At 33.3% G+C, this 25,895-nt stretch overlaps 5 protein-coding genes across 5 annotated transcripts; 3 read left to right on the forward strand and 2 right to left on the reverse strand.

Annotated features, from left to right (window-relative positions):
- Positions 1-61: 61 nt before the first annotated feature.
- LOC106720629 (RNA polymerase I-specific transcription initiation factor RRN3) lies at positions 62-5,394 on the forward strand. Its single transcript, XM_014515347.2, has 7 exons — positions 62-944; positions 1,172-1,271; positions 1,761-1,913; positions 2,876-3,094; positions 3,533-3,897; positions 4,176-4,404; positions 5,118-5,394. The coding sequence occupies exons 1-7, from the start codon at positions 536-538 to the stop codon at positions 5,323-5,325; spliced, it is 1,683 nt and encodes a 560-aa protein (XP_014370833.1). The 5' UTR covers positions 62-535; the 3' UTR covers positions 5,326-5,394.
- Positions 5,395-6,962: 1,568 nt separating this feature from the next.
- LOC106720707 (probable RNA-binding protein 18) lies at positions 6,963-8,876 on the reverse strand. The gene is made up of 4 exons (XM_045677813.1): positions 8,675-8,876; positions 8,142-8,227; positions 7,646-7,856; positions 6,963-7,362 (listed from the first exon to the last, which is right to left on the reverse strand). The coding sequence occupies exons 1-4, from the start codon at positions 8,687-8,689 to the stop codon at positions 7,090-7,092; spliced, it is 585 nt and encodes a 194-aa protein (XP_045533769.1). The 5' UTR covers positions 8,690-8,876; the 3' UTR covers positions 6,963-7,089.
- A 306-nt stretch (positions 8,877-9,182) lies between these two features.
- On the forward strand, positions 9,183-10,244 carry LOC106720680 (DNA-directed RNA polymerase II subunit GRINL1A). The gene has a single exon (XM_014515425.2). The coding sequence runs from the start codon at positions 9,272-9,274 to the stop codon at positions 10,202-10,204; it is 933 nt and encodes a 310-aa protein (XP_014370911.2). The 5' UTR covers positions 9,183-9,271; the 3' UTR covers positions 10,205-10,244.
- A 569-nt stretch (positions 10,245-10,813) lies between these two features.
- Positions 10,814-25,589, forward strand: LOC106720776 (SEC14-like protein 2). The gene is made up of 10 exons (XM_014515562.2): positions 10,814-11,008; positions 20,995-21,064; positions 22,783-22,826; positions 23,082-23,202; positions 23,379-23,530; positions 23,835-23,973; positions 24,112-24,311; positions 24,611-24,756; positions 24,945-25,093; positions 25,379-25,589. The coding sequence occupies exons 1-10, from the start codon at positions 10,946-10,948 to the stop codon at positions 25,540-25,542; spliced, it is 1,248 nt and encodes a 415-aa protein (XP_014371048.2). The 5' UTR covers positions 10,814-10,945; the 3' UTR covers positions 25,543-25,589.
- Positions 16,209-20,430, reverse strand: LOC106720775 (armadillo repeat-containing protein gudu). Its single transcript, XM_014515561.2, has 6 exons — positions 19,740-20,430; positions 19,338-19,644; positions 18,925-19,270; positions 18,474-18,857; positions 17,418-17,632; positions 16,209-16,340 (listed from the first exon to the last, which is right to left on the reverse strand). The coding sequence occupies exons 1-6, from the start codon at positions 20,336-20,338 to the stop codon at positions 16,209-16,211; spliced, it is 1,983 nt and encodes a 660-aa protein (XP_014371047.1). The 5' UTR covers positions 20,339-20,430.
- Positions 25,590-25,895: the final 306 nt, after the last annotated feature.

Here is a 25,895-nt window from a genome sequence, read left to right on the forward strand (position 1 = left end):
GCCATTCTTTCGTCTGACACTTAATGAAAGCTGTCAAACTGTCAGATTAGACAATTTTTCTCAAAGTTGTCAATTGTCTCAAAGTTCCGCGCACAATAAGTTGTGCACGTGTTGTTTTCAAGTAATTTTCAAAATTGTGATTAACTTTCAATTTGCTCATTAAAGATTGTGAGATTATTGCCCATCTTTTAATTAGTTGGCTTTTTGGCATATATAACTGAAACACGATGTAAATTTATTGTTGTGCCATGTCCAAAGAAGGTTATACTACAGAGAAGAAAGAAGGTGATAGTAAAGTTGTTCTGGAGAGGTTACAATCGTATTTAAAAGATAAAAGAAGCGCAGAAACAGCGGAGTCTAGCATAAGTTACCCTAAACCTAGTACGAGTTTTGAAAAGAGCTCACAAGGTACTTCAACCCTTGAAGACAGCAGTACTGTTTTACGGGAGGTTTTAAATCACAAGAAGGCTGAACTGCTACGTCAGCCAGAAATTATTGCATATTTGAAGGACGTATCTGCGGCTCTTAAGAAATAATGGAAATGATAACTCAGAAAAATGTCGCCGCTTTGATGCGGAAAACACTAGACCGGCAAAATGCGCAGGCTCGAATGAAACTATCGTTTAAAAAAGGTCAAATAGAGCAAGTTCTAGTAAATTATACGAGGAACAGTAATGTCGGACCATACCATGATCTTGTCAAAGTATTAGAAGAATACCCTATAAATGATGATAATTATCAGGTACTACTAGAAGATTGTTTGGCATGCGTCGTTCTTCTTGGAAGGGAATTGAAGCATTTTGTTGACGTTTTGTGCAATGTGGAGTGGGCTGGTAGAGGAGAAAAGTTTGTTGAAATGTACAGCAGATTTGTACTTAATCTAGTTACTGCTCATACATACCATTGCCCTAGAGTTATGACAAACTTAGTAAAATTATTTAAAGGTATGAACTTTGTTTAATAATTCTGCATAAACTTTACATTAAAATTAGTTGTGCAATGTTAATTTTTTTTCATATGGTGTATAATGGGTACTTTTTTATCTTTTAAAGTAAGACATGTTCAAAAGTTGGACTAAAACAATATAAAAATTTAATTTATTTATTTTCATATATAAAGTCATTCTGTAACTTTAAGAATTTTTGCAACATATTTGTTAATTAATTTACAGTTGATGGCAATAACTGGGATGATCAACCTCCAGAGGAACTGATGGCTAAATGGTCCAACATTCACACAATTATTGCACAAATTGTTGCAGTGATGCCTATGTAAGTAAATAAAATATGCAATATGATAGACCTTACAATAACATGTTGCTTTACTTGTTTTATTAGAATGTGTTTGAGGTATATTTAACAGTTACTAAGGTTTAGTGGTTCAGAGACAGAAGTTTATAATGACAACATATTAAACAAATCTGAAAATATCACCCAATAATGTCAACACCCACCTCATATAGGGTTCAGCACACCAAGTTTTGATCCAGGTTCATATTGATCTATGTTCCAGTGATTTCAATCCACAATAATTCTCTACCATTTATATTTTAATAGAGAATCAGTTAAATAAAAGTGTTGCACAATTATGAAATATGTTATGTAGAATTCAAATAATCCATATCTTATCTATGTAAATAATCATGTTCCGACAAGATTTTTGCTAGTTAGAAGTTTTCTTGATGTGCTATTACCAACAAATGTCTAGATTTATGGATTAGGTTTTAAATTTATTGACCAATGTTCATTTTTTTTTTTCAGGACAACTGATCTACTTATGCAGACAGTAATTGACCAGTTCCCATATTACAAGGCAGGATGTTTTTCAAACAGAGCTTATGTACATAATTTAATATGGATGAGCAAATATTTACCATTGCTGAAGGAACAACTTGTTATGGCTGTTATTAACAGGTACATAGCTATATATACTTTGATTACATAGATCAGGGATCCCCAAACTATTTTTGACAAGTGACCCCCTTTTCCAAAATGAACTGTTACCACAGACCCCCATGGCCAAATTACCTACTTTTAAGATCAATTATTATTATTATTAATTCTGACTTAGGTCAATAGAAGAAGACAGAGTGAGAATCAGCAATGCTTTAAGTTCAATATTCTCTTATAGAGATTCCCAAAGGGGTCAACCCTTTGGGAATCTCTGACATAGACTTTCTACAAAACAACAAATAATACTTAGGAGTATGACCTTCAAAAGGATTTCATGAAAAAAAATCTATAATTCATACAAAAAAAAAATTGATTGAAATTTAAAGACACAATTAATTATACCAAGACTCTAAAATATTTTTTTCCACTATCAAATCTGATCTTTATATAAATTGATCAAAATATATAAATTTCTTTAGGTCAAGGAATATTACTGTCTTTTGCCTTCAGATAAGATAAAATTATGTAGATATCTCATATGCATATTTTTATGACTACAAAATCGAAATGTTTTTTATTGATATTGAAAACACACAATCATGTCTATACTTTGTAGGAAAGGCCTATATTTTGTTGAAAATGTTTTTAATGAAACATAATATTATAACACTAACCGTGGGTTACTGAGACCAAAATCCCTGTCTAAAATATATTTTTATCTGTATTTTGTCAAAGATAATGACAGGGATGATATGTTTTATACAATTTGTGGTCTCGGAAACCAACGGTAAACACGATATTTCGTACTTAATAAATTAAAATGAAGGCCATCACACAAGGACTGTTGAAACTAGTCAATAGCAACAGTTTGAAGGGTCATTATCATTGTTAGCTTGTATATATCAGTCCTAGGCTACAGTACCAGGTGTTGTGGTTGGTTGAATTATCAACAATATATTTTAATTCAACTGCCTTTACTTTAGAATGGTTACAATGGATGTCAATATAGAAGATCAAGCTAAGAACATGACGCAAATAGACACAATGTTTGAAATGGATGCAGAGGAACAAGATACTGTTTCAGAGACACTAGATTACTGTATGATAGAAGTATTGAAATGGTTGGAAGATGAGAGAGAGCCTGCTCTGGTTATTATGTGCAATGTCTTTGAAAGAGTAATATTACCAACACATGGTATAAGGTAAGGTTAAACATTTTTTAAATTATATAATACTAGCTTTTACCCGCGACTCCGTCCGCGCGGAATAAAAAAAAAAAGAATAGAAAACGGGGTAAAAATTATCCTATGTCCTATTCCTGGTTCTAAGCTACCTGCCCACCAATTTTCAGTCAAATCGATTCAGCCGTTCTTGAGTTATAAATGGTGTAACTAACACAACTTTCTTTTATATATATAGATATATTTATATGATAAGAATTTTCACATTGGTATATCACATAAGTAGAAAAGTGTATTTTAAGGCACAAAAGTAGTCAAGAGATTCCAATTGTTATGTTTATGTAACAAATTATTACCGGAAGAATAGAATTAATTACAGTAATTACCTACAAAGTTATTTTCCATAGAGATTACCCATGAAAAAACTTCAAATTCACTTATTTTCATATTTTTTTTCAGACATGTCCAATTCCTAATACTCTATACAATATCAATAAGCCAACAATGTGCTGATCGTATATTTTCCAATCTATGGATGATTGCTGCCGGTTTGCACGGGTCCGGACCTGGGGCATTAGCCACAAGACGGACAGCAACCAGTCATCTAGCTGGCTTACTCGCTCGCTGTGTTCGTATATCAAACAGTAGACTTATACATTACCTGAAGAGCATGGCAGAATGGTGTCATTCATATATCACCGCTACTCAAGAGTCAACCGCAGTCAGTGATAATACTAAAGTGCATGGTGTCTTCCATTCTATATGTCATGCTATTTTTTATCTGGTTGCGTTTAAAAATCATCAACTGTTTGTTAGTAAAGAAAGTAAGTATTACATCTTTTATATTCTATTCGCTTTTGCCCTCGATGTTGTCCGCACAAAAAACGTTGTTGTTAAATAGTCTATGTGTTCTTCCAGATAATGGTTTACATTGATACCAAATTTCATCCTTATCCATGCTGCCGTTCTACAAATATCCAAACTTTGGCAGAGGGGGAAGTAAAATGGGAGGGATGGCACTTCAGCCACAGCCTATATGACCTTTTTAGACTGCGTACAGAAATAATTTAACAATTCTACTTAATAATTTGCTTCTTTCCAGGTCTTAACTTCGTAGAATCATTAAACTTGCCTCGTCTGGTGACGTGTTCGTTAAACCCGCTCAGAACATGTCCACCACAGGTGACACGAGCGTTCTCATCTGTGACTCGAGCACATCAAGTGGTCTACTGCCAGGCCATCATAGAGAAGAACACGCGACACTCGCTACAGTACAATACCGAGGAGTGTTACAATGAATGGTTCCCTTATGACCCCTATACGTTGCCAAAGTAAGTTAATACAAGGAAATTTAAAAAAACTTACAAAACACTATTTGTTAATGAAAAACAAATCGAGTGACACTTCACTTATATAGTTTTGATACACAAACTATTTTCACAAGATATATTTAACAGACGCCAGCAACAACATCTGTTGCACGAATTGGCCTCGCTCAGTGAAATACCAAGACCACTCAGACAGACGTGAAGTGGAAGTAATTCCGCGTTTCGTCTGATGAGTGTGGTGCCGGAGGCCTAATTTTAGTCCTCTTTCCCTTCCCACTCCTTTTTTATAAGGAAAGGATGGGAAGGGGAGGTGGATTTGATGGAGGAGATGCATAGGAAGGTTGAATATTCTCTTTTTGTGCATCTCCTCCATCGATTGAGAGTAGGCAAAGCATCTGCAATTGCGAATGTCTATGGGCAGCGTTCGCTTCGCCATTTCGGCGAATTCATGTGGTCGCTTGATCGTTTGCTCCTTGTAATATATAAAAAAAGTATTATTTGTCAGTTAATTTATTTAATAGTTATCCAACACTTTAATTGGACATTGTGAAACATGCCCTTAATGATATAAAACAACTTTCTTAAAGTCTGGTAGCTATGAGACATTTCAGTATGCTTTATAATTTAAAAAAAAACTATTAATATCAAATCTTGATACAAAAAAATGTACTCTTGTTTTGAAAATTGTTTGAATTGTTTTTTTTTTTTTTTTGCAGATCCGGTCAAATAATATGGCCGTTGTGCATAGAATATAAAGACTGGGCTAAAGATGGTGATGATGAAACACAATATTCCAGTATAAAGAAGAAATTAGTCGCAGAAGATGATGATTATTTAGTTGTAAGTCCGAACCAGAAATTGGCAAGTTCCCTATCAAATAACATTTTACCGGGCTTCAAAACTAGTGAGACTATTTTAATGTAGTAAATACATATATCTATATGTTATATGTCTGTTATAACAAGAGAAGTGATATGTAGTTGTAAAATACTTGTGTATATTTTATATTTATAGTGAACCTTATAAACTAAAATCTTATTCTATTTTATTACAGAATATCTCTATGATTTAAGAAAAAATGTACAGTACAACCAGTTATATTAAAATATAAGTATTGCTGTATAATTTTATTCAAGTATTGTGTCTTTTTATTTATAAATTGCGTCACCATGATTCATTGATAATAGTAATTTTACGTAAAATACTTATTTGATGCATGCACATTAAAAAACAAGTCAATATATACCTTATTTCAATTTATCAGCTCTAATATTTTTATTCGAGATACAGCTGTTTTATAATTAATCCAATATCAATGACAAAACTTCCGTCCAAAATGAAGTTTTCAGAATGATGATGAACTCCATATTTCAAGATTTTAATTCAACATAAAAATATGCTAAAAGGAGATACAATTTGTGAAGCCACTAAAAACCTTTTTGTACACAAAATTGCATAACAATACGAATTTTTAATTTAATATTACATTTACATTAAGCTGTAGTATGTTATCTCCGCCTAATTCCATTTCTCATTAAAATTGTAGAAGAATTATATGCATTTAAAAATATTCACTTTAATTACTAACATTCTACATTTGTAAACCTAATATAAATATTACAGCGGCTTTTTAAAATAGTAACATTTCCACTAGAATATTCAAGTTGTAATGTAAGTCTTGCTGAGGCAGATTTGAAAAGTTGCAATGTGTTTAAATTTCGCTTTTAGGGATCATCTCCATTTTCCCATCTTTAAGGTACTTTGTAATGTGAAGTCTGGAGCCGCTGAATTGAGCCTATTTGGCAAAATCAGACCATTTAATAGCTTATGTATTTGTCTATGTATTGTTTTGAACTGATTTTATTGTAACTGCTAAAATTGCAGGTCTGATTTTTGGCTTTATTTTAAGTAGGAAATATATTATTTATGTGAACAATTAACATTTTATATGTTAAGGAAATTTGTTAAAATAAAACACTTTATTATATTATATTATTTTATTTTACTTAAGATAAAATATCAATTTGGACTCAAGCACATTTTCAAGTAAAAGTACAATCTCGATTTTAATAATAATAAAAAAAAAACATTTCAAGAAACATTGTCGTTTGCTTCCTTATAAATTGTCAACTAAATCGCGAAACCGTCAAAAAATACATTTAGTTTGCACTAAAGTAATAACAGTCATTGTAGATTCTTGTAACTGTTAAGACAGTGCTTGAGCCCATAAATCACACAAATTCAATACTATCTTTGTTGAAGACAAATTTCGAATCTAATGAACACACTCATGGTTGATAATTTGTAACATTAAAAGGCAAAACCTACTTCTAAAGTTAAATAAGTAATTGTTTTTAAAGAATCTTACTATTCCTAGACTCCAACACACTTCTTACTCAATTCACAGTAATATAAGTTAAAATTTTCATCAAATAAAAGCAAAAATTGTAGAAACATTTGGTAATAATAATGTTAATTAACAAATTACTACAGATATAATATTAAATAGCTTATGAGAATGTTTTTACAATATTTTTTTAAACATGAAATTACTGCACAAGTGGTAACATTAAGAACAATTCCAGTCTATAATCTAAAGACTAATTTAAAAAATATTTTGAACAGTAAACTTAACTTCTAATATCGAATAATACCATAAAGAGATTTACACCCTCAAGAAAAATGCAGCTATCTTTTTTTATGATATGGATGTCTTCGTTTAAATGTACTGATTGTTTTGTTCGGTGGCTGATGTTGTTTCGTTTGGTACTGAGCTATCACCGGTGCCTCGTTTGCTGCCAATTTGTTAATTACGAAATCATCACCTGCATTCATATTCTCCATCATCTTAAGTTTAGCTTCAATTGATTGGATAGCAGTCTTCTTACTTAGTTTCATTTCTGGCTTAGCACCGGCCAGTGCTGGTATGCCCAATTCTGGCTTCGGTTTATCTTGATCATCCTGAAATATATAAAATGTTTATTTTGTGATTACTTCCTAAATTGCTCCAAAGTTGCTAAATGCTTTTTCACAACATTTTTCTGCTTTTGATAATTCAATTGAGGAGTTTAGTTTTCCGATTTGTGTTGGAGTCTCTTGTATAATTAAAACTACTCTTTTTCTAATATTTTAAAATGAATAAATCACTTAATTCTTAATTTGGTTAACATTATCCTACCAGTTCACAAAAAACTATCAAACATTGAAATATTACATCAACTTTAAAAAAAAATATGTTACATACGGAAGTTGTTTTGGCAAACTTCACACATATTCTTTTGCAGCCCAATAATTGGCCACTGAGCGAGTTCATTGCAGTGATGGCATCCTTCCTCAGCTTGTAGGTGACAAATGCAAAGCCTCGTGGCTGGCCTGCGTTAGGCCCACTCCGGTGGAAAAGCATGTCAAACTTCTCGATGTTTCCATACACGCGGACCATTTTCAATAATTGATACCGGTAAAGTGAAAAGGGTATAGGTTACTGGAGTGACCATCAAACTAGTACTAATAGTAATATATTTAACAAATTAAGTAGAGGTTTTTATATCATATCTCTGGAACATTAGGAGACATTTGATGAATAAATCTATTTTAAAAGTTTTAGCCATAGCTGCTTTCTTATAAATTGTTATTAGAACTTGAAACCATTTATCATTAAAAAGGTTGCTTGCATAATAATAGTAATTGCAGATTGATTGCAAATTGGTTGGTTAGAGGTATAACAAAATAAATATTCATACTCATTAACTCTGAGATCAAGATTTCCAATCCATAATCTCCTGTCGCTCACTCCATTCTGCTGCATGGGCTCCAAATTCAAAGGTACCTGGAAAGTGTTAACTAAAACTTAAAAAGAAACTAATGGTTTGTCAGTTGGTTAAGGTTTTGAATGGTCATCTTGTCTTATGATAAGACGAATAAAGAAACCACCAACAAAAATTATGTATGTTTTTTTCTATCAAATTACCAAAGCTCTTAGGCGCTGGGGTAGACATAAAGTAGAAAAATAAACATCGACGTGACGTGTTGGTAAGAGGAAGAGCATCAGAATTAGTACTCCAGCACGCACACTCATCAGACGAATCACGGAACTGCTTTCCGCTTCATGCCCGCCTTTTGTTTGGTTTGGATTTCACAGGTCGAGCCGGCCAATGCGTGTAACAGATATTGTTGTTACTAGCTCTACCACTCTTGAATTTGCATTTAATGGAAAATAACTATTTATTGCAGCTTTTGTTCTATCTAAAAAGCCATAATGAGAAACAATACATACCGTTACGTCGTCCATCTTTATCACTAAATGTTTACTATCGTATGTTTACCACATATATTTAAAGATCATCATTTTTGTACCTTGTGGAAAATTATACATTATAAATCATAACCGTAAACATCATTTCAATATTTTGCGATATTTTTATAATTGCAGTTACACCATATTTTTGACATATTGTAACTGTCATTGCTGTCACCGTTTCGGCAGACCAAAGAGCAAATTAGGTAATGAACAAGAAACTTTCAGAACAGTCATAAAATTTTTAAAACATTATTTGGTTTTAATATTGTTATTGTAGCGGAGTCAATCAGTAACATTGTAATAAAAAAGAATTTCAGGAAATAATCGTGAATTACTGTATGAGTTATTACATTTAAGATTTTTAGGAGGGAATTAGTTACAAAAAAAGTCTCAAAAGGGCAAAATTCTAGTGCAGGAAAAATTATTTCAAACAATGCCAAAATAAAAATAAAATTATACTCTACGTCAAACTTCAAAATCAAAATGCAAAACAAAATATGAAAACAAGGTTAAATTTGATTTTGTTCCTATTTTATTTACTTTTTTACTTGATCATATTACACTGTTAGAGGAATGAAGAAAGTTATTTTGAAGAAAATACCTGGAGCTCTACCGCCACTACCAAAATGTGAAATCGATGGTAAAATCACAGATCTATCGTCTAAAACAATTGCGGAACTTTTTGAGCTTAGAGATAGACAATTAAAATTACTAAATAACAAGGGGTTTATTAATAGATTATCCGATAAAGGTGCAAAAATACAAGAGTTGTATGATAAAGTAGTCAAGGAAATAAAACTGAAACAAGAAGAGGAGAGTACATGCAAATTATTGAAAAATTTAAATCTCAACAACGATAGCGTTCAAAATGTTGAGTGGGAAGGTAAAATCGTGAATAAGGAGAATACTTATCTTGATTCCGACGATGACAGTGATCCGGAAGATGTTCTACATATACTTAGCCAGCGAACAGCTCAAGAGAAAAAAATTAAAGTGATAGAACAAGAAAAACCTTTGGTTACACCTGAAGATTTAGTCAAAATTGGTGAAATTCCACATATCAAATATTTGGTAGAGAAAGCTGAACAAAAAGTGAAACCAAAACCTACCGGTCATTACAAACCATTTAAAACAACAAAATCAGATGTGCATAATCCTGAAAAAGAGATTCAAAGAAAGAAGCACAAACATTGGGAAGTAACAGCTGCAACACCACCTCCTATTGTTCATGGTCCTGCAAAGGTACTATCTTTAGAGGAGTCTTTGAAACTTCAGAAGGAATATAATGTGCACTTAAAAGAAATTGAAGTACAACATGCAGCCGAAAAATTGTTGTCACGGACAGGAATAAAAATGGCATCAATTTCAGATGTATCAAAGTTTGGTAAATATAGAGAAGCAGGGAGTGATAACTCCGCAGAATCATCTGATAGTGAAGGTAGTGATAAAGAAATCCATGATGAAGAACCAGAGAGAGGAGGAGTAGTTTTTACAGTTATGAAATAACATCAAAAATAGTGTGTAAGATAAAGTTAAAATATGTTAAAAATGTGTTATTGTATAAAACTAAAATATAATTTTGCTAATTATCTTTTTATTTATGACGTTTTTATTGATCAACCTTAAAATATATTAAAAATAGGACACAAAAACCTTAAGAAATACATAAGAACACACTGTACATGTAAAATATTAGATTTTATAGATCTTTTAATTTATTCAAAAAACTTGCTTCACAACTTTCCATGAACTCCAACATTCTACTTCCCTACTTTTAACATTGTTATCACAAGTTTGGTCATGTAGCATAGAACAGAATGCCAATAAGTTCACTACATTGTTAATAAAATTGTGCAAACAAGAGTAATACTTTCACCAAATAATAAATTCTTAGTAAAAATATTTGCCCTTTATCCAATCAAATCCTATTGAATGACGAAAGAGTTAATTTGTATTTTATTTATCAAACCAGTTTAATGTCTTTGTGTACAAACAATTGAAACATGATGCTTCCGTATGTTTATTTAACATCACGTACGACTTGGCCCCATTGCCCTACCATTCAATACTCCGCTCTGCACGGCTCCATTATTTGACAGCTAACTTAGTTTGACAGTTAAGTTAGGCATTGTAGATGTCAAGTTGTCATATAAGAATTCGCGTCCGCGCTGTGTGCACGCGTTAAGAGCGCCGACAACCAAGTGTTAACCTCGAATTAAAATAAAAACAATTGTAAATTTTGTGATAATGGCCCCAATGTCGAACGCAGTGGTAGGCATTGATGATGACCAACGTTTTGCATTAATGAAGGTAAGATTGTTAGACTTAACAGTGTTTTTTTGTTACTATTATTTTGTTTACGTTACAAATGTTAACCACATTTGACACCGTTTGCAAGGTTCGGATTTTATTAAAGTCCTGTATCAATCAATGGACATAATAATAATATGGTAGACCATCGGACGATGATTGCTTAATTAACTTTATTACTATCTAAGAATACATACTTTAATTATTCTATGTACCTAGGTAATATTTTTGTCTTAACAAAAAAATATAACAATAGAAGTAAATGTTCACACAAGTATAACAAGCATATTTTTGATGGAAATAAAGGTACCTAATTAATATTCTTAATGATTTTGAAAACAATAAGACAGTCAACCAAGGGAAAGTTTTGGGTTGAATGTGCGGTCCTGTTTTTTAATGAATAAAATTATATAGCAACTAACGCTTAATAAGTAATAAATAAAAGAAGGCGCTGCCTCCCGAAACACAGTTTTAACTAGTTCGGGAGACAGAGTCCCACCAATTTTTATGACAAAATGGGTTTCAGTTAAATAAAGAATATTTTTATTTTTTATTGTTTTTAAATAAATATCCGTATCTTAAGTTTTACGCAAAAAGTATCGACTGATAAACTTGCAAGTTAATTTTACATTGTTTGTTTTGTTTGCGAAATTTTCCAATTATTCTTACGAACGTTCACAACTTAAGAAAATTTTCAATGCCACCAGGTTTACGCAGATAGTACCAAAAAGTATACCTAAAAAGTACATATTTTGTTATCCACAGACTATACGATATTAAACATATTGCAGAGCATGATATTTCAAGGTCACGTTATTCAATTAAGCCCCTTTAATGCTCCGAAGATTATGAAGGTAATAAAGTACCTATCCTATGCACAATTTATAAAACGTGTACCGTATACATTTAAAACGTATACGTATATATGTAACTTTTCATGAACTTTTTGTACAATACAAAAAAGTATTAAATAGAAAACAATTCTGCTGTAGAATTGAGGAAAATTTGTCAAAAAAAACCACAAAACTGTTGTTTCTTTTGATATTATTTAAATACAAAGTATCTACGTTGTTATGGGTGCAGCTAAAAGTAATTATGATAACGGGATTACATGAACTGCTGTTCAGTTGATAAACATTAATGATGACGTCCAATAATTTAATAGTAGCGGTTACCCGCGACTTTGTCCGCGCGGAATTAAAAAGAAGTAGTAAATGTAACCTAATAGCTGTCGACCGCGACTCCGTCCGCGCGAAATTAAAAAAAACTTAATAAGTAGCCTATGTGTTCTTCCAGACTATGTTCTATATCTGTGCCAAATTCCTTGAGCCGTTCCGGAGATACCTTCAAACAAACATCCATTCATTTAAACATTCGCATTTATAATATAAGTAAGATGTCAACTGGGGATTATGTTGCTTCCCAACAATGCATGCAATGCAAACAAACAAACTATCAAATCTTGCCTCTTTATAATAGATAATAGATAGATAATATATAATATTGATTAATCGAGTATTTGTAAGATATATATGATAATAGATGTCTTCGTCAAAATAGGTATTCTGCTTAAAACTAGCCGACTATCCGGAACACTGCCGATCGTAAGCTGCGACGATCATACCGTAACTACTTATCCTTTTGCGGCTAGTCTCTATATCCGTGAGTTTTCACTGCTGAGTCATCTGTAAATAATCATATTATTATTGAAAAACCTTAAATAATAATGTGTTTTCATACAAGTGTCTAAGGAGTGAAAACTCACTGATTGCTCTTCAGATGTGCTGTTAACCGAATAGTTAACAATCAACCGCATTAGCGTCTTTTTTTGAAAATTATAAGCTTATATCTCGTAAATTACTTGTTGAAATAACAAATATTATCCGTCTAAATTATGTAACAAAGTAAACGTTAAATATAACAAGTATGTATGGAAGTGTTTTGAAAGTGTAACGATGCTAATTAAAACAAGATTCATCGTTGCAGCGCGAATTACTGCGAAATTATCGCTCCTAGACGAGTGCCCAATGCTCATCAACAAATATATTATGTAATGAGAAATTTAGAATTAAAAAAAATTCTCTCTCTAATTTGCAAGCTATTCTAAGCTATTTGATATACGCGCACCTGCTAATTAGCTGTAAAAAATAACAAGGTGAGTATGATTTCTAATCATTGTGCGAAATATACGTCCAAATTAATCTGAATATTTTACTGTGTACATTTTTTTTTGCATTTTTTATATTAACGTCGTTAAAGTTTTTGAACGTTGTTGAAATTTTAAAAATATATTACGTAAAAAACTTATTAACAAGTTATGTTCGTGAAAGCTATAAATTACAGGGTATTGAACGTTTCGAAAGACTTACGGAGAACAAGAAAAGGTTACGAAGGATTAACACTTTGAACTTAATAAAGCTTAAAATATCGTCGTAAGTAATTGGATTCAAACTCTACCCTTTTTATTATATTTTTAAGTTATTTACTGCTGCTAGTTATTTCAGTTGAGCTTCCAGTTTATGAAATTACGTGTATTACCGTTTATATATAACAAATATATAATTGAAAATATTTAAGTTATGAAAATTTTATTCACGGTTCACGGAGCAAAAGAACAGACCTTGATTTCAATACGGATTTTGATTAATAATTCGTAATAGCATTTGAATAGCTTATATAATAATATGTTTAATTTTTATGCATATCAGTGGAACGAGACACGACCGTAGTTATTCTTACTTTGATGAATCTATTTTGAAACCTTACTCAGAGTTATTTACTTAAACAGTAGCGAGGATTTCGCATGTTAAATCCACATTAATCTGCTCCCTTCTTTTAAAACTATCTCTTCTCGTTTCAACACAATAAAATCATCTAATGACGGATGAAATAATGACAAAAGCTGTTCAATTCCAAACGCATATTTCCCACCAAGTATTATCAAAATCTACTAGTCTTCTAGTTATTTAAAAAAAAAAACAAAAAAATGGGACCCACCTGCAAGCACTTCCTTTCGATTAAAATAATTTTTATCAAAATCGGACCACTAGGGACGGAGATTCGCGGTAACACACATAAAAAAAAAAAAAATTCAGTCGAATTGATAACCTCCTTCTTTTTGAAGTCGGCTAAAAATGTAATATAATATATATATTATTTCGTAAAGATGAATGACAAATCAACATAGATCTTATTGTAATGGACAATTTAAAATTATTAAAATGATGACGTATACGGAAGGTAAAACGATAAAGCCCGACTAATTTATAAGTCTCATTTTACTTGTGTAAAAGTTACGAGTGATGTGAAGTGTTAGATATATCTTGGCCACTTTCTTCCGTATAATGTTATGCATTAACTTTTTCTATCTAACGACACTAGTAATATTGTTCCGTTCAGATGTGTAATGTATTTTTGATTGCGACTATACAAATGTTCTTAAACTTCCTAAACGTTTCTATAATTATTACTAAGCATCGTTATGTTTTATGTCTTGGTATATTACACAATTGATGCAATATTCAAGTCTTTTCACGGAAGAGGCGAGATATTTTATTATACTTTAGAAATATGAGATAACAAGCTGCATTTGTACAGTATTCTAACTCAAGGTCATTGTTGAGTCAGTGGCTATTATTAGACTTTTAAAGTATTGTATAACTAGCTCTCGCCCGCGACTCCGTCCGTGCGGAATTAAAAAAACGTAATAAATAGCCTATGTGTTCTTCCGGACTATGTTCTACATCTGTGCCAAATTTCATCAAGATCTGTTGAGCCTTCTGTTCCGGAGATACCTTCAAACAAACATCCATCCATCTAAACATACGCATTTATAATATTAGTAAGATGTTATTTAAATAATATGGTAACTAAATTACTTTTTGAAATACTCTTTAGAAGAAATAGCATTAAGAGTTATCTATCCAAATATCTAAGAGTAAGTTTTTAGTATCGCTTTATTGGGTGAAATAACTAAAGGTTATTGACCAAAGACTTTCACTAAATGATAGATACATCGTGTACCATTTTTGTTTAAAAAAATTGATTAGAAACAAGTTGTTGGTGTCAAACCAAGCTTTGCACAATAGTTACAAATTGTATAGGGTTAAAATGGTTGTCTTATGAAGTCGGCTAAAAACAAATGATAGTTAAGAGTTGTGTCACGTTTGCTAAGGTGACATTAGTGTGATATGATTGTTAATGAATAACACAGCCCGTATTGTCGTTACGAAAAGGGTTATGATGTCTTAAATATGAATTATTATAGATTATAGATTAGATGTTGCACACGCATGTATATTATATAATATTTATGTACATACATACTTTGCTTTTTTATCTTTTTTATTTTCTTTTGAAGCCGCAGCTACATTATTCCAAGGATTACAGCAAATATTCTTTGCTTTACTGATCTAAAATCCAGACTGCCTTCAATACGGTAACAGAGGAATGAAATCCATAATTATTAATGATCGCTATTATTATAATTTTAAAATCAAACGGGAATAACTTTCCCTTAAGTAGAACATTATACTTAAAAAAAAAGGATAAAAGCTTAGCATGATAAATGTACTATTTAATTGACCATAAACAAAAGATCGCGGTACTGATATTTCATTTCTTACAACAATTTCAAAATTAAAATCAAAACATAATTGTAAGTGCTTTATCATTGTAAATAAGTTGCGAACTGCAAGTCGCGATTGCTGGTTGCGCTCGCCTCATGCCTTGGCCTTGGTACCCGCTGTCGCAACACCCTGTATGTAAGAATCATTAGCACTTAGTGTTTGTGCAACGTGCACTTAGGTGCCGTCTAATAAACTTTTATTACTAGAAATATAACGTAACATGTATCTAACGATAAACGTCAGTTTCAACTATCTAAAATCCTTTATAAAATATATAATCTGTATTGTTTCTTGTTTTTCGGCTTTAGACTCACGATTTTTTGTATCCTTTAGGTTATAACCTATTTATTTCTACTTATCGGGTCTGTATTTGTAACTCAGAAGTCGTATTCATAACAAGAGAGAGAAATTTCTTATAACATTTACGTAAGTTTTGTTACAACACAGATAAAGAATTAACAGTTTAATAATGCTATATTAAATCATTCTTAACCGTTTTGTTTCTCGGAGAGTAGAAGTTGGACAATTTCTACCGTCAAATTAATTAAAGTTAATAATAAAAACACAATTGTTTATTGTTTTAATTTAATTTTCTCGGTGGCCAGAGCGAGTTTACGTATATTGCAGAGACAACCTGCAGATGCTTCCTGAAGTATAGGGTCTTTCGAGCCAATCGTTTCTAAGAGAAACTGCACGACGCCAGCCTGTGAAAATAATGAAATTTATATTTAATTTATAGAAAAACTTCTTAAATATATATTAAACTAACTTGTTTCCAATTATAAGTTTGAATTTGCTTCACAAAAGCTTCGCAATGCAGTATTAAGAAAATTAATATTAGCACTTCTCACATAGATACCAACTTCTGATGTGCTAACATCAAAATTTAATAATGTTTTATTTACAAAATAAGCAGTTTCGTAAACATTGCAAGACGACAGTATTAACATTAGTCTATGATTATAAATAAGATTTACGAGATGAAAAAAACACATAAAATCTTATACAATGTATTTAAAGTACAGCCAAAAATTTTTTGCCCCGTGAATTCATATATTTTACGCTTGTTGATGACAGTTCTTGACGTTATGTTGTGTTTGTTTCGCTTTTGGGAAATTCAATAATTTTTATACCAACATTGGTTTTGATTATTATTATGCCGTGATTACAATGAAACACGATAAACCAAAGGTTAAAGGGGTCGTCTGTCCAATGTTGGGAACCTCATTAAATACACAGCACCTACTACTTAAATTTATATGTACAGTTACAATGCTCATAAATTATTATTAATAATATATAAGACATTAGTCCAGAATAACAGTAATTTAAAATATCACTATATAAATAAAGTAAGTGTATAAATATACTAGCTGTCGCCCGCGATTCCGTCCGCGCAATATTAAAAGAAAAAAACATAATAAGTAGCCTATATGTTCTTCGAGACTATGATCATCTATGTCAAATTTCATCGAGATCCGTTGAGTCGTTCTAGAGCTACATTCAAACAACTTCCATCCATCGAAACATTTGCATTTATAATATTAGTAACATGTACGTGCGATAAAAATTATACTGCATGTTTTATAACTATGGCAACAAACTAATTAAAATAAATGACTATACTATAGATATATACAATAATGATAGTGATGTAAACTTTGTATTCTAGTCATTAACTGACTGTTACGTGCTATTATTCTTATAATATTTCATGAAAAGTGCTCTTAATGTCCGCTCTATAATTATTAACTACTATAAAATTTGTATAGATTACTTACAGCATGCATGGTGACACAATTGATGGAATAGAAGGATAGATGGTATAGAGCGAGTGCGGTTGCGCGGTGCACGTTGGGGTCGCGTGACGTCATATAGTTGACTAAGGGGGTGATAGCACCGCGCTTGCCGAACTCCTGCCGGTTCTGTGCCCAATCACAGCAGTACGCGATCGCCACGCCCAGATTAGCGCGCAGGTGATCATCGGTGGTACTCACTGAAATAATGGTCGATAGTATTTAGTGACACTAAGACTAGTGGAAATAGAGTTTAAGAGTAGTCGTAATAAAAGCACCATTCCCAAGTAACCGGAGTAGTCAAGCGCTCAGTGTCACCTGTCTACTCGTGGTAATAGAAAGTAAATCGCAGCTAGCTGGTCTTAATGCTTTGATTTATTTTTTGCGCATTGTTTATTTTTAAATTTAGTACCAACATGACAAACTTTAGCAACAGTCATCGACCACAAGTACCTCGAAGGCCAACAACGATTGTGTAACGGTTAAACAAATAAACTTTGAAGTCATGGCCAACGCAAGAGATGTCCGCTCATTGAAATTCAAGTTCCGTTAAACTCACAATTTTTTTACGCACTATCATCGTTTAAGGTCTTTCGAATACTTACAATAACCATTGAACATTCATTTAAAACTTTCACGTTATCGCAATTCAACTCTATCAGTGTTTATGCAACTTTTACGATAAAATTATATCTAAATTGGCTGTCGCACGCGACTTTGTCCGCGCGGAATAAAAATAATTAACTTGTAGCCTATGTGATCTTCCAGACATCAAACAAACATCCATCCATCCATCCAAACATTCGCATTTATTGGATTTTATATTTTAGAAAGTGACAAGTAAGATTATCGAATTATGGTTAGGATACGAATATGTACATAAATAGAAATCCAAGCTCATGTTCTAGATATTCCACTTGTTAAGCATCTCTGCCTATCTTCTATTATATGAATGAATCAAATAAACTCGTTTATAAACTCACGACGTTGATACGATGTCCTGGAATACTTCGTTCAAGAACTCAATAAAACAATACATACCCAACTTGGACAATTTAGCCACGACACCATGATCAGAAATCACAGCTAGATTCTCATTGTCTTTAGCGATCGTAGCAATTGCAGCACACACGGCGGATAGTACATTATGATCATCAGAGTCCAGTAAATCCACTGTCAGTTCCAAAGCACCCACAAACGACCGGACCATCTCTCCGGAATCCGGGGCGTTTTGCACACAGGGACTCAATGCTAGTGCTGCATTCGTCTGCACCTTTTTAGAGTCATTCTTCAGCAAGGACCAAATCAACCTCACTCCATCAAGTTCATCTATTTGCATCATACAATTATGTTCCTTTGCACATTCCATCAAAACCAAAGGTACGTTCTCCAATAACGGTTTATATGTATTGTTCAGATGATGTACTGTAAACAGAAAGACATTTGGCAATGCTTTCAGTAAGTGGTAAATAAATATTTTTTTGATTCTTACTTAACATTGGAATGCCACCAGAGGCGCGTATCTTCTCTCGATTCGGTGGGTATTTAGCACATTCTGCCAACGCACCAGCGACGTTTGTTAGGACACCATCATTTTCATCATCGAGTAGTCGAACCAATATCGGAACTGCACCAAGGAAGTCTAGTTTTTTAACACTAGCTTCACTGTTGGCACATTTCCATAGTGCTCCGGTCACCGCAGCCATTAAAGGCTTATTTGCTCTATTTGTGGTATCTTTTGCGGCATCTATTAGAAGTTCTAATCCCCCCGCTTCTCTTATCATGTCTCTTGTTATTGGATCACTTGCACATTTATATATGGCCAAACTACAATAAGTCTGTAATAGAAAAAAAACACAATTTAGTTTATGAATAAGCGAAGAAATATATTACAGGATCACATACCTTTAAGTCTTTATCTTCGTTTGCCAAATGTGTGATCAAATCATTGACCATTTTTTCTGTTTGTATCGCCAACTGGAAGGAGGTTTCGTTGGCACACATTTGTAGAAGACCGACTGCGGGCACGGCGACGTCGAGATGTACCGTCTTAAGCAAACGAGCTATCAAAGGTATCATGCCAAATTTTCTCATAGCCTCACGGTTTCTCTGCGAGGCAGACATTGACCATAGTGCTTTAGCCCCAGCTCGAGCGATATCTAGAAACTGAGTCTCCTCTAGATTCAACTCTTCCCTTGGCGTCACCAGATATCTATGTGAAACAATCCAAATGTGAAAGTTATTATTGCTTAAAGTTTTTAATAACTTGAAAACACTCATAATTTAATACCATTTAATGCAAATTACCTTTCTTTAATATCCAATAAATCAATTAATTTTGGCAAACCACCAAACTTTCTACAGAATTTCCTTGTCTTCCGAATTCTTCCTAAATTTGCAATCGTCTCAGCTGCTAATATTTGAACATCCTTCGCAGGATCTGACAGTAGTCCGACCAATAAAGGGATAGCCCCCAGGTCTGTAACCTTTTTTCTTATTTCAATGTTTGGTGAGATATCTTTGAGAACTGCCAAGCTTCCAAGAATACAGCAAAGGTCTCTTGTTTCTAATAAATTAACAAGTAATTCCAAGCCGCCAATTTCTTGTATAGCTCTTTGATTAACTTCAATGGTTAAATCGTGATCCTTTAGGCAGGATAGTGCGACCATTGTAGCCGTTTGATTTCCAGCCTTCATGTACTTGACAAGCTTTTGTATATGCCAGTACTCTGGTGGTATCTCTGACGACTTGATAAGATCTGCCCAGTTGTCCTCAGAGGGCGTAGTCGAGGATGCTGAGGAGGCTGACGTGTCAGATCCCTCTGTGACCATTACAATTCTCGGCAGTCCGACCGCATCCTGCCCTCCTTCCATACTGAACGCCGAAACGTTATCGCCTTCCGCCATGATTTATCTAATAATTACGTTCACAAATAAATAATTAACTTGATAAATAAAATATAGTATTCTAAAAGCGCGGTATGAACATTGAGGTTTCAGTATTTTATTGACTAGTGATATGTCAATACGGTTGCTAGGCAACGCTGCCTGCTCGGCGAAATAGAATGACAACAAAATAACAACATAGCAGCGAAAACACATGCCTGCAGCTAGCACTTGCCTGTCACAGACATGCCAGCTTCTGTTCCATTTTACACACATATGTATTCGCACCATAAAGTCCGCATAATTCTGAGATATGATATTAAGCCAGTAACGCAACGGGGTTGGTAAGGAATACTGAGTTGTATTTGGCACAAATGCTCTTATCTTCCTAATATTATAAATGTGAATGCTTAGATGGAGCTGAAAGAAATGATATATGTATGAATAGGAGAATGTGATAGCTTAGGTCACGAGCAACATCGAGTAAGGCATAAAACATAATTTACTTTGTCTTTAACCACTTCGCAGCTATAAATGCATGGCATGTTAGAATACAAATTTATAATCGTGAACGTTACAGCAACAGATTTGTTTCTAGGTTAGGATAAAACGCAGTAAACTTAGTTACGCGTACATGATAATAATTGATGGGCAATTAACTCTTGTTTTTGTTTCAGTTTCGTCGGAGTGTTCGCGATGTTCTTAAGCCGGAACACAACGACCACTACCTTCTTAGATGGCTCCGGGGTAATTATAATTTTCAACATTTTATTACATTCCCATTTCGATGAAATGTCATCAGCACAATAGATCATTTTATCTAATATATAAAATTCTCGTGTCAGTTTTCGTTCCCGTACTCCTCCGAAACGGCTTGACCGATTCTCATGAAATTTTGTGAGCATATTCAGTAGGTCTGAGAATCGGCCAACATCTATTTTTCATTTTTTTTTACTGCGCGCGGACGGAGTCTCGGGCGACAGCTAGTATTTATATAAATCTGTGCATCCTACCTGCTATCATTTACGGGGCGGAGACCTGAACATTGACAGTTTGGCTGGCTTATAAGTTAAGAGTTGCACAGCGGGCGATTGCGCACAGCGGAGTTCATTATACGATATTCGATCCTTAGTTATAACTGAATTTAATTCCAATCCAAAAAACAAATTTAGAACTTTCATAAATACTTTTATGCACTTCGAAATGTGTTACTGAGTAATTTGGGTATCACCAAGTTAATTAACACAGATGTGATTATAAATAATGCTCGAGTGACATGAGAGTAATTATGCACTATTAAAAGACGGTAACTCATATTTAATGATTATTAACATTATGGTCTTATTGTCAGTATAATGAAAAACCGTAATTAATATTACTGTGAGTGAGGTCAGAGGTTATCGCAACCTTAAATGTTTTTTCCTCATGTTGGATGGGGTTTTTAAAACCTGTGTAGTCTAACAGGTTCTTATAAAATTAATTGATGTCACTAAAATACTGACGTAAAAAATGTGTTAGTTAATCCCATTTTTCACTAGCCTGAATGTGGCCATGCGCTTCCTTTTTTTGAGCATTGCTCTATGTCCACTGCCTAGTTCGCTAGTACCGTAGAAATAGCGTTCTCGCATCGTCTTATCAGGAGTAAGAATCTTTGCGTTTTATACATGTACATATATAAAGGATTAAATAAAAGTTTCTTAGAATGGTGCATCCTGTCCAGTCCAGTCAATCTTATGAAATGCTTCTTAACCACAACAAGAATAAATCAAGGTTAAAAAAATAACGCAAAAACTTTACGTTACTTACTTACGTCTTGGATATAATAATTCTGTAAGATTTAGGTTTACTTTATAATTTAGCATATTTATTACTTATTTAGCTTCTTTGCATGATAATAAAAAATAACAAAAAGTCGCACAAATTTCTACTGATGCTTCTGGTTGTTTTATAAATATTCCTCTTGTTATACCAAGCCCCGTTCAAACGCATCACGTAAACCGATTTTTCAACAAACTTGACCTTGACACAGCAACCATCAAAGTACAGTTATTTGAAGAATATATTATATTACTTTTGGTAGGCTTACATAAAAAAACAAACAAACCTTGAATATTTACATTTATGTTAATTTCAAAGTAACGAACTCATTGCTCTTAAAAAAGGTTAAGATGAATCAATATTACATATTATGCAATTTAGAAAGGATCTTGTTCATAAAAGCCTTGAAGTGTATTTTGAGAAAGGTAAAAATAACAAGATTTCAATAAAACAAATTGCAATAATTACGTGTTAAGTAATTCCCCAAATGGGCAAAACGATTTCACAAAATGTATTTGAACACAATCCACAAAATAACGAGTCATATTTTAAGAATAACAAGTTATAAAAACGACAATTTATTCCATAGATTTAACAAAACATTTTTGTTATCGCATTGCTTTATTAGTTTTCTTGTATTCTTGTAGCGCGACAATGGAATCCGGAAGCCGCAGAGAAAATGTTACGAGACGTAAGTGTTCTTTTAAAAATACATAGTTCTTCAGTATATTATGTTACTCGTATTGTTTTCTTATATGTTTTAATATACATATGTCGAAAATGCAATTTGAAAGATATTTGAAAGAATTTTGTTTTCTGTTAGTCCATACTGCTTACCAAGTATAAGAGACTCTCACTTAGGATACGACAGTTGCATGGAGTGAGGCTAGTAACGAAACTAGCGCTGAGTGCATGTAGCCCTTAGTTTCATAATATTTTGTGACAGTCGGTAGTTTGGCGCGAGAAATGGGGCATTGACACCACACTAGATACATGGAAAGCGCCTGAAGCACTTGAAAAACACTTCCCCAGCGGCACTACGGGCTTCGACAAAGAAGGATCGCCTGGTATGTTAAATAATAATTTCTCATGTGTTTTCTAACACAAGTAATATAGATATTATATTATTAATGAGAATTATAAACACATAAATTAATACAAAGATCCAAGTATTGTAAGAAATTACAAACACCTTTGTCTTGTGCGAAAACACCTAATAAGTATATTTTTTTAAATGTTCCAGTCATAATTGTCCCGTTCGTGGGTTTAGACGTGTGGGGTCTGTTGCACTCTGTGACCAGGACTGACGTCATCCGCATGATCCTGCGTCACCTTGAGCACTACCTCGCTAGTGCAAGGAAACAGTCGCTCGTACACGGACCCAATGCACTCAAGGTATTAATTCCGAAACACTGGTATAAACAAGCAATCCTTAATTTAAAAAAAACAATAAATCTCAATGACAGCATGACATTCTGGAGACCAATATGAATCTAATGAAACCTTACTCTTCGAAAACGGTTTAGCCATTTTAGCTACAGAGAGTCACATTCATTTGTGTGGAAAACAATGTCGAATGTAGGTTAAAAATTGTGCAACTACTTATTCAAAAAGTCGATAGACCATAATGACGACCTTTTAGATTGTAAATGATCTTTACTAGCTTTTCGTTATATTAATAAGACAATTTTGTCACCAGGTGACAGTGTTATTTGATCTCGAAGGGTTCAACATTCGTCAGTACGCGTGGAAACCTGCCGCTGAGATGGTGTTCACACTTTTACAAATATATGAGGCTAATTATCCGGAAATTTTGAAGACCTGTTTTATAATTAACGGTTTGTAAATTATTTGATTCTCAGTCTGAATTATATAGAGCTTACTGTTGGCTTAAAAATTTGTGTTGGAAGCCTTACCATTATTTGGTTAGAATTGGAACAATTATGTTTTATTTTCTCTTTCCTTTTTCTTTATAGCTCCAAAGGTATTCTCGCTGGCGTTCTCAGTAATAAAGAAGTTTATGCACGAGTATACGATATCTAAGATCAAGATTTATGGTACTGATGAACGCAAATGGCAGGCGGCCGTTCTCGAAATGATCGATAGAGAGCAGCTTCCCGCGCACTATGGCGGCACCTTGGTGGATGAGAACGGAGACCCGAGATGCAGTCTCATGGTAAACAAGCACTAGTAGTTCCTCTGGTGTTATGGATGTCATGGCCGTGGCATCTACTAATATTAAGCGATGCGCTGCTCTTTTTAGGAAATCCTTTTATGTCTGTTTAACGAAGACCGGTTAGCAATACATCTACTTGGATTTTTAATCTTCGTGAAACTATGTTTTTTTGCTGTCGCGCGGACGAAGTCGCGGTCAACAAAAAAAACATACTAGCTGTATTCGAAAAAGCTATTATTATGTCAATTTTATTTACAATACTTAAGCTTAATTTCTCAATACTCACTTTTGTGTCGTAGGTGAAACCTGGCGGCAAAGTTCCAAAAAGTTATTACTCAAAGAACGCCCCCAGCGAGCAGAGCAAGGAGTACAAACGAGTCACAGTCAAGACCGGGGAGAAACATTCTATTGATCTGCTCTGTATGGAAGAAGAGAGCGTTTTGAAGTATGTAATATTTATTAACAGGACAAATATTTACAGAATAAAATTATGATTTTTAGAACTAATTTAATACTTATGTTATCCATAAATCTTTCTTTTATATTTCCTAGTATTCTTGTTGGTTAGAATTCTTTATTAATCTCCTATAATTAGTTTTGTCCTCCATATGTAATGTATTATTGCATTTTCAGATGGGAATTTGGTGTGGACAGTCACGACATAAAGTTCCTGATCAAGCGTAAGGATGAGGAGGGCAACGAGAGTTTGGTGCACGGACCTCGCAAGGTCGCAGAGGGACCTGTCGATATTGGCTTCCTGCCCGTCACTGGACCTGCTACTTGTGAGTTCAACTCTGGTATTATTTTGCCCGACCGACTGTAGGGTAATTTTACGTATTTGTTCCATTACAACGGAATTGCTTTGCCGATTTCAATGTCTTCTTTTTTTCTTCTTTCTAATCTATTTAGTTTTTTTTACAGTAAAAACTAATACAGGTTCCTCCAAATTAGTTCATGTTGATCAAACATATGGGATATTTGCAATTTTTTCATTATTTCCCCCATTTTTTTTTGCCATTATTTTTTGATACTTCAAGATTTTTAATATTGCCCTACTTTATTTACAGATTCTGTGATATTTGACAATAAAAGTGCTTATTTACGTAACAAGAAGGTGTTTTACGATGTACTGATCTCCGTCCCTGAGAGAGATCTCAACATGTCGGATGAACCTGAAGACACGCTGGAGACAACCCAGACCCGTGGAAGTACAGAGAGCGCTCAACTTTAAATTGTTGAAAATGAACTAAAACACGTAAACACAAGCCAAGGGCGTCGCGAGCCGTTGGTAAGGGGGGGGAGGGGGGGCTAGTATTTACATTTATTTTTTATTCCAAAGAAAATTCTTTCTATCAACATGTGGTTCAATATTTTAATGAAAAACCGATGTAATTTACATATGTATCTATTTTACATTTTTCGATGCTCTGAGGGGGAAAGCAGTGTACTCGTAGATTAGGGGTTCTGAAAAAAATATTGAAAAATCACGAAGGCGTTTAAAAATCGGGTATCAAGTGTTTTTTTCTGCCTGATATTTAAAATTAAATTAATATTTTGATAATTTCAATATTACTGTATACCTGC

The sequence above is a fragment of the Papilio machaon genome, chromosome 4 (assembly GCF_912999745.1).
Source record: "Papilio machaon chromosome 4, ilPapMach1.1, whole genome shotgun sequence".
NCBI lineage: Eukaryota > Metazoa > Arthropoda > Insecta > Lepidoptera > Papilionidae > Papilio > Papilio machaon.